The sequence below is a fragment of the Acipenser ruthenus genome, chromosome 17, assembly GCF_902713425.1.
Source record: "Acipenser ruthenus chromosome 17, fAciRut3.2 maternal haplotype, whole genome shotgun sequence".
Lineage (NCBI taxonomy): Eukaryota > Metazoa > Chordata > Actinopteri > Acipenseriformes > Acipenseridae > Acipenser > Acipenser ruthenus.
In genome coordinates, this window is record NC_081205.1 from 27,540,684 (window position 1) to 27,550,607 (window position 9,924).

A 9,924-nucleotide genomic window follows, 5' to 3' on the forward strand; every position below is an offset into this window, starting at 1 on the left:
GAGTTCTTATTCATTAACATTAAGCATTTATTCTGAGTAAAAAGTGAGAGAAGCCAAGCACACAAATGCATTAGGTAGGCATTAGCTACTTATACTGTTTCAGACCTGTTAAAGTAGTTGAGCTGTACCTCTGGGAAATTCACGCAAATATGTTTTGTTCCATCAGGTTGTTGTTATTATTATTATTATTATAGCAAAATAGGTCAACGCAGGCAGGCGCATCACACAGGACGACGCAATCCACATACAGGCGGAGGGCGGGCGTGAACCCTTGACCTCGCACTAAAGCACCTTTTTTTCCAATAAAATGGGTCAATTTAATAACGGCGCTGTTAGCGTTACAGTGGCTGTTAAGAATGACCGAATAACGAAAACTATGCTAACGCTTGATTAGCCGCAGTGTATAGGTAACAAGCTCAGGTAAGTCTTATTTGCAATGGGAGTCTTATTTCCATCCCTGTTATTTGCACCAACCACATTTTGATGTATTTGCTATAAAGGGTCTCTAATTTATTTATTCAATGGCATGAAACTTCAGTTAAAATATTAATATCTTTGCTCCAGATGATCTTTTTAAAGAGGACCAAGCTAGTAAGAAACAGTGTGCATTTAAGAACACTTGTTTGAGCACACTGAGTTTACTTATCAATGTTTTATTATATAGAATACCTAATGATTGATTACATGGAATGCCTGGCACTCAAAAAAAATACTATAACTATAAAAGCCCATTTTAGTTTTAAAACATTAACCATTTGATGGTTAGAAGCTAGAAAGAAAAGGTGTGTGCAAACTACATGCCTTGCATTTTGTAGTATTTATTTATTTCCAGTTTTAAAGCATTAAAAGGTTCTTACATAAAAGTGTAATACAATATTTGCTCTGGAGCACTGGTAAAAATGTGCCATTGTATATGATGTGCACTACATTTACATGCAGGGTGCTAGATTTGTAAAAGTCCATTGGACTGGTGTTGTTTAAATTGTAGTAATCATCACACGTTTTAATAGCTTATTTCAAATCCAGTTCCAAAGATAACTTTATTATTATTTGTTTATTTAGCAGATGCCTTTATCCAAGGCGACTTACGCAGACAAGGGTGTGTGAACTATGCATCAGCTGCAGAGTCACTTACAACTACGTCTCACCCGAAAGACAAGGAGGTTAAGTGACTTGCTTAGGGTCACACAATGAGTCAGTGGTTGAGGTGGTATTTGAACCGGGGACCTCCTGGTTACAAGCCCTTTTCTTTAACCACTGGACCACACAGCCTCCTATCTCTTACTCAGAACTGCAAAGTTACAGAAATGAAGATAGGGATTTCTGAATGAGAAACCACAAACTGGTCGTCATCATTATCATCAACATCAAGTGGTGGTTGATTATGAGATTTTGCGCATCAGGTATGCCTCCAGTTTCTCGAGACATTCCTTTGACAGACAGGAGGTGATGTTCTTCCAGTGCTACACAGGGGGCCTGTGTGACAGTGCTGTAGTGATATAACTCTCAGGAATGGCCATGTTGTCTGCAGGATGCAATCTGTTTCCTGTTCTTACAGATGCACACGTTCATTAAAATGCCTGTTTCCCCTCTTTCTAATCAACACGTTAGAAAAAAAACGAGACTTTGAAGAGAAAATTCACTCGTGTGTAACCGCTAGTACCAAGAATGTAAACACAATCTGTGTATAAGACATAGAGTACACACCGTTGGTAATGATTATTTCACTGGGGAATTTTTCTTGCAACATTTACTTTTGCAATGAACTTTGGTGCTCGTGAAGGTGCCTTTCTGAAGGATAGCGCAGCCTCATTGCCCTGCACGCTTGGCTTGGTGGGACCACCCTAAGGGACTGAGGGAATATACCCACCCTTATCCTTGGCTTTTCTTATCGAGATAGCATGCAGTGATGCCCTCTGACATTTGGGTTGAAACCAAGAGCACAGGTTTATGTTTTGAGGCTCAAGTCATTCATTTTCAAACATGTTGGAGAAAAAAAAAGAAAACTCAAATGATGTTACTGCATTCCTACAGTGTTTATTTATTATTTATTTAGAAGATGCCTTTATCCAAGGTGACAGACTAGGGTGTGTGAACAATGCATCAGCTGCAGAGTCACTTACAATTACGTCTCACCCAAAAGACAGAGCACAAGGAGGTTAAGTGACTTGCTCAGGGTCACACAATGAGTCGGTGGCTGAGGTGGGATTTGAACCGGGGACCTCCTGGTTACAAGCCCTTTTCTTTAACCACTGGACCACACAGCCTCAGGTTACACCTTTACAATTGCACATCTACATATTGGCTTCGTCTTTACATTAATCAGTAAAAAAATAGATTGGATAAACATGTTTGAATTTGAATAATTTACCATCTAATGTTTACCAGTCATTGAACAGTTTAAGACTTGAACTGTCAAGCAATTGAATTGACCATGTGTTTGAACTGCACGATTGTAGTAACTGTGCCTTTTTCCCTGGTCCTTTAGAGTGCAAACATTTCAAATCATTCAACATTTTTTCGGTTATCAGATTTGCATAAAAGTAGACTTCACTTATATAAGTTTACCTTAGTAATTTTGCACTGTAGTTTTGCATCTTGCTTTCCAATGCTTTACCATGGTTTTACTATGCATTTACTATGTTGTGCTACCACGATAAATCAAGGTAAGCAGTTTTTTTGTGCATAAATTGGACATATAAAATAACCATTATGTAAACAAGAGTTGTGTTACAATCATTTTTGTGTGAACTTTCAATAAAATAAATGTCTGTTTTTTGAAGGTAGCTATTCTGAGGTAGCGACAGACAGGTTAATAATAATAGGTTGGTTGTACGACTCTGCCCCCTAGTGTACAACATATAAATCAATCAATCTTTATTTTATATAGCGCCTTTCTTAGTGGACCACCATCACAAAGCACTTTACAAGATACGGTAAAAATAAATAAATAAATAAATAATACATTAAATACAAGGCTAGGATGTGAAAATTCTAAAACATTGTGGATGCATATGTCATATAGAATCATGAGAATGAAGCTAAACGAGCGTTCTCCAAGTGTGGTGCACTTTTGCTTGGGGATAACAAGCAGGCCAGAGTCGGAGGACCTCAGCTTGCAGGCAGGGACATAGCGGGTCAGCAGGTTGAAGAGGTACTCGGGACCTGTGTGATGAAGGGCACTGTAGGTGAGCAGGAGAGTTCTGAAAGTGATCCTGAACTTTACAAGTAGCCAGTGCAGCTGGGCAAGACGGGGGGTGATGTGTTCACGTTTTTCTTAACATCTGCTAAGGATCCTGGCGGTGGCATTCTGAACTATGAATATTAACAAACTGCGATAAAAGTTAAATTCAATTTAAATAAATAAACGCGACTACAGTGGAAATATAAACTGGATAAAAACTACACTTTCACATGGCAGCTTTACTAAACAAGTTGTGGAAATCCCTGCAGTGTCATTATTGGTCATTTAATATCAGAGACGGCGTCCTTTCAGCACAAAAGACACCATGTATCACCTTGTATCAAGACCATGTATCAAGACCATGTATCAAGACCATGTATCACCATGTATCAAGCCGGTTTCTTTTAGACATACATGTATTTGCTTTCAAGAACAAGAGTGCCCCCTGTGGTGACAATGGTAAATTGTGATGACAATGGTTTGTGGTGCTTTTTTGTTGTCAGTTTTACCCCATTGTGACCACTTCCATACTATTTATCTCGGTATCTCAGAATATACTGTATGTATCTGCCCCCTCTTTATAGATCTGCTAATGGTTTGTTAAGGAAGCCAAATCAAATGAGCAGCGCTGCCCTAGCAATGACAATCAATCAGGGTGGGACATTTATTGAAATCCCTGTTTGCATTCAATCTCACCCGAGCTGCTCACTAATGTACTTGGAGTGTGAGGAATAACTGCAGTGCCAGTCCTGTGTTCATACAGTTTAGTTTGATCCCTTAAATGTACTGTACTATAATACTCTCAATGGCTTGTCTACCAATGCCAAACCTCTTGCTCTACCCCTCCTACTATGCACTGGACTTGCCTGACCTACGTACCATGTTACTGGATGCTCAGCTATTGCACTATCCTTGCACTATTGCACTGCTAATGTGTCATTGTAGATATACCTTGTTGTAATCCTTACTTGTTGCACCCTAATTCCTTTTGTATTTTAGTATTATTATTTATACTTACTGTAAACTATATTGTATTTAATATTAATCTTGCATTGTAACCCTGTACTGCTCATTAACACCTGTAAATCTCCTTGGATAAAGGCGTCTGCCAAATACATAAATAATAATAAATAATACTAAAATACAAAGAAGTGGTTTGTAATGAAGTTCAACCGGCCTTCCTGACACTTTCTCCTGTCTCAACAAAACAACAAGTGGGACAACACTTTAGTTTAAAACTCCCTTAAATAACTTACTTCCAGATACAAATACTTACCATTTTAGTGTTGCTGTTGACATTTCTTGTAGTTTTTTTTTTTTTTTTTAATCATGAATGCTCTTGTGTAATTTCTGTTAATAAAGTTTGTTTGGTGAGTAACCTGTTCACTGCCTTGTTTGCTCTTAAGCTATGCATTAAATGACAGCTTTTTTTGTTGTTGTTTTCTGATGGAAGAATGGGGGCTGAGTGTAGGTCTGGGGCTGGAATGAGTGAAGCAGAAGTGCTTATCTGGATAGGAAGAGTGGAGCGATGCAGCCTGAGCAGCCTGGCATGGATGGGGACAGCCTGAGCAGCCTGGCATTGATGGGGACAGCCTGAGCAGCCTGGCATGGATGGGGACAGCCTGAGCAGTCTGGCATGGATGGGGACAGCCTGAGCAGTCTGGCATTGATGGGGACAGCCTGAGCAGTCTGGCATGGATGGGGACAGCCTGAGCAGCCTGGCATGGATGGGGACAGCCTGAGCAGTCTGGCATGGATGGGGACAGCCTGAGCAGTCTGGCATGGATGGGGACAGCCTGAGCAGTCTGGCATGGATGGGGACAGCCTGAGCAGCCTGGCATGGATGGGGACAGCCTGAGCAGCCTGGCATGGATGGGGACAGCCTGAGCAACCTGGCATGGATGGGGACAGCCTGAGCAGTCTGGCATGGATGGGGACAGCCTGAGCAGCCTGGCGTGGAGGGGACAGTCTGGCCTTCTTTCCATCTCACCACATTTATTCAGTCTGATCCTTGACAACCACAGCAGTGCGCTTTATTGATTTTCACACATCTCTGACACAAAGGTCAATGCTAAAGGCTGTCACGAATCTAATCCAATTGTTCAACCAATTATTTCACTTTCCTAATGCTAGGCTCTTTATTCTGTTTTTATCTAGCTACAGCTTTCCTACAAAACTGAAACGACACACACAGTCTTAAAGCTCCTGAGTCGAGGTCAATGCTTCTCCTTCAGTCCACATTAGCAAATAGATATGTCTTATTTATTCTGTTCTTTGATCTCTGTATGTCACTGATTACATTTGAACCACATGTGTTTTTATTGTGTTGTTTGCGCATTATAATTGTTTTTTTTTTTGTATTGGTACTGGTACTGTTACTGGCGTTCTGCACTATTTGCTAAAGAGTTTTTGGTACTGGTATTGTTACTGGTACTGGTCCTGGAAGCCGTAAAGTTGCTTGCAACTCTAGTTTTTTTATTGTTTTCCAGGATCCCCTTGTAAATAAGGCCTCGGTCTCAATGGGTGAATCTCCTGTTTAAATGAATAAATAAATAAAATACATTTGAGAAATACTATGAGATAATGGGACAGAATGTGGATAGGCAGCAGTACAGCATCTAATAAGTATTAGAAATACATGTCTTTTTTTTCAGCACAGATTTCATGGAAAAAAATGCACTTCAAATATCCATTGACCTCTTAACCCAATTAATAATATTCAGACTTTACTCTAGATATTAGCATAGCATAATAGCATCACATCCAAAGGAAATCAGGGAGAAACCATTGTGTTCATTTGCTGACCATTTTATTTCACATATGAGACTTATCAAAGACATTACACAGTTGGCACTCTTTCAACAGCACAATACAAAATAAATATATCTTGATTCAGACATTCATAAGACTGTTCAATTGCACATTAGGGAACACTGTACACCATACGGTTGCTCTCACTTAATAGGGGAGTCTAGGATCTCTTCGTAATCTTGCCTCCTTCCCCGCCCCACCCAATAAAGCTTATAACCTGCAAGAAGAAAGACACTGAAAATAATTATAGAACCACCAATTACATCGTAAACAGAAGGGATCATACGTAACACTAAAAGTTGGAGGATCATAGCCACCACGATTTCCAAATGCTGGACTGTGCTGACCAGTGCTGGGTGAAACTTATTTAAAGCATAATAAACACCTAGGAACGCTACAGTGGAGCATATGCAGATGCCAATGAGATAGCCCCAGGTTTCGCCATCCAAGGGTATGATTGGTTCTTGAAGAATGAACATAGTGGATGCTCCCCAGACCGTACCAGTCCAGCCAAAGGTGAAAAGGGCAGTCCACATGCTAACCTTCTCCTTGATGGCTCTGTAAATGATCATGGAGAGGGCAGCAGTTAACCCTGCCATCACTGTCATGCTGTACCCAAAGGCTTCCTTCCAAAACCCAAGCAAGGAGTTGTCTTCGTCAACAATGTTGGGGATCATGACCAAACAAAGCCCAAACACACTGCTCACCACCGTCGCGATGTCTGTGTAAGCCAGTCTTTCATCGATGAGGAGGAAAGCTAGAATGGCACTGAAAACAGTGGTGGTCGCCCTCCACATTATAGTCCCGTTGCTAGGAGGTACGATCGCGAAGGAGGTGTAGGCGCAAGTGATAGATATGACATTGCACACTCCATAGAAGAAGAGACGTAACCTGTATCCCTCAGGGCCAAAAGGAGGCTCCTGGTAGTAATAGACTACAACGATGGACAGCACTTGGATCACAGAGCGAATGAAGAGCAGCTCCAAGGACGGAACTTTGGAGCGGTCAGCCGCTAGTCTAGTGATCAGCGCAACGCATCCGTGGGCCATGGCGGCTCCGAAAAGGGCAACCCAAGTCATCTTGGAGTTGAATATTGAGGAATCAGCAAAACTCTGCAGCTGCTGACTGACTCCATTGTCTTTCGGTTCCTCTGGGGGCTTGGAGCGTGCATCCATCGTGCCAAAGAAAGTTCTTGCTTGTCCTTTGCCATCACTCAGCAATTTCTTGCCTGGGGTTTCATCTACAAAAAGTCCATGGTCTTCTGAAGAGGGTGAGTCATCATACCCCTCATCTCCAGGCTGGGGGTAGTGGGAGCTGTACTTCACGGTAACTGTGTTGGGGTGAATTTTAACTCTCTTTTTCGGAGCACACTGTTTTTTGGAGGGGGAGATGTCCATTTTCCTATATGTGAAACAACACGCATTAATGAGATACACAGGTTTTAATTCGAATTGGACAGACTGTAATACAGGATTGATTTATTTTATATTGAGAAATATTGTCAAATGAAGCATTAAGGATTTTTCCAAAAATAATTGAAAATCTAATCAAAATGGCCCATCTTACTTTACTGATATTGTAGGTGAACTAAATGACAAAGGTTGAACTACTTAAGGGGTTTTGATACCAGTGGCATGGAGGGCAGAACTGCTTTATAGGGTTGTACATAATAATGAAATATAGAACTAAACAGCGACCAGTTACCACACACTTAAGCAATGTATCCAGATAAGTACAAATATAAGAAGTGGGCCCATAACCAAACGATCATATTCTATCAAGTATAGTACTTTAATGAACATCCTGGAATCCTGTGTAGAGGACACAATTCTTGCCAGCTCCTTGGTGCTTATACACAGCAGTGAGGAATTTGGTTAATTTCACAGATAAATGCACCCCAGTTCTGCATTAGCTTTAACCACTGCATAATGCTATAAATAGCCATCAAAGGCTTATTATGTAATATCCTGTCTTACTGACAAAAGAAAATCAAAGAAAATGGAAATACATTTAATGTATCTACTTTTCCTATTATAAAAACTGGACTTGTCTGGCAATATTACAGGCATTTTTTTTTTTTTTACTTTTACTGTTAGTACAACTGCCGTAAACACCTATAAGAATATACTTGACAACTCTTATTGCTAGCCTTTTCTTTAATTAATTGGATGCTTTTAAATCTTGCAATGCATCTATAATAATTCAGATCTAAAACAAATGATCTTAAATCTCTCAATATTAATCCAAACTATAATTACAAAAATCCTTTATAAGTACAAAAAGGTGCCGTGAATCGTCTGTTACTGTAAATTTGATCAAATACTAAAAATTTGATCACTTGTATCGATGAATAAAAATAATTTCTGTTTTTGACCTAGCTTTTTTTCATATAATACTTTCTATATTAATTATTATTAAAAAAATAAATAAAAAAAAATCAACTCCAGACACTCATTGCAATTAGCCTAAATCAAAATGCAGTCTTTATAAGTGCCATACAAAGTTAAGCATATAAAACGCCACAGGGGGGCAGTAAAAACAGGTTTCGAAGCAAAATCTGTTCTTCTAATTCAATCGAGTGCATAATAATGTCACTTTAAATATCATATCGAAATATTTTGAGTGTTGTAAAACAGTTTTATTATAAAATAATTAGTAAATTAAACATGTCCTAAATATTTCATTGTTTTGTTTTGTTTTATTAGATTTTTTTTAAAAAAATTATGATTATGATTAAACTCCATATACAATATAACAAATATTCTAATTACATGTCAAAAGAAAAATACTAAACCCAGAATTCCCACATAGGTTAATTCCATTGGAATTCTCGACATCAGTGGAGGTCACATAACTCTCAAGCGTATGTTTTATATCAGTCAATAATTTGCCCGTATACAGAAAGAAAAGCAATTAATTGCGCATTAGGTGTCACAGTAGGCTACGGTCTACCATTTGTCATTCAAAAAAATGCAACATGATCTAATATCAATGTACACGCAACAATAAATGACGCTTGCATGAGTATCAATGACAGTATCATACATTTAACTAGTCTCATTCTAGATGCAATTAAACAGTATATTGATTTGAAAAAACATTTTCATTCCGATCATCACAGCCTATACCTACACGAATTGATAGGCTACGAGAAACTAAAACTGCTATTTATTTATTGGTACTTTATTTAATCAGTTAAGGTTTTCTCGTACACACACGCACCAGCATTGATAAATCATAAACACATATAGGTGTTATATTTAAAAATGCACTATTTAAACAATTTTGTTTGTGTTAGTGATTTAAAAAAAAAAGTCGATCTCTGTACCTCATTATGAAAATGCTACAAATTACATTTTGTCAAGATAGAAATTCCACATCGCAATACCGTAATGAGGTGTATAATCTTTGCAAAGACGATCCAGCACTATAGGCTACGAAATTTAAAACTAGAACATTACAAATAAACCAGTCTCACCTTCTTGTACACTAAGATGGGTTGCTTCCGAAGAAAAACAAGCAAATTAATATAAATATTATCAAAGGCTAAAAAAGGTAACATTTCCTTTTACGGAGAGCATGAATTGTGCTTGCCATCTCACCATCCTAATTTGCACTTCGTTTCGAGAGAGAGAGAGAGAGAGAGAGAGAGAGAGAGAGAGAGAGAGAGAGAGAGAGAGAGAGAGAGAGAGAGAGAGAGACTGTTCATTGTCTGCATTAACATCTGTCACCGTGCTGAACGTGAGAAATGATGACGTGAATATAGTTTCCTGAGGCAGTTTTCCTATGATTTGCTTGTGATTAGCATCAGACTACTGTTTGCCTAAAAAGGACAGCGTTTGAAAAAGGGAACGTGAAAAAAGGGCAATGTTTTGTCATAAAAACGTGTATAATGTCTGTTTTAACAGTAAAACTGTTTTTACATACTT

At 38.8% G+C, this 9,924-nt stretch overlaps 1 protein-coding gene across 1 annotated transcript; it reads right to left on the minus strand.

Annotated features, from left to right (window-relative positions):
- Positions 1 to 5,982: 5,982 nt before the first annotated feature.
- Positions 5,983 to 9,638, minus strand: LOC117423241 (solute carrier family 35 member G2-like). Its single transcript, XM_034038751.3, has 2 exons — positions 9,474 to 9,638; positions 5,983 to 7,396 (listed from the first exon to the last, which is right to left on the minus strand). The coding sequence occupies exon 2, from the start codon at positions 7,390 to 7,392 to the stop codon at positions 6,139 to 6,141; it is 1,254 nt and encodes a 417-aa protein (XP_033894642.1). The 5' UTR covers positions 7,393 to 7,396; positions 9,474 to 9,638; the 3' UTR covers positions 5,983 to 6,138.
- Between the last annotated feature and the right edge of the window lie 286 nt (positions 9,639 to 9,924).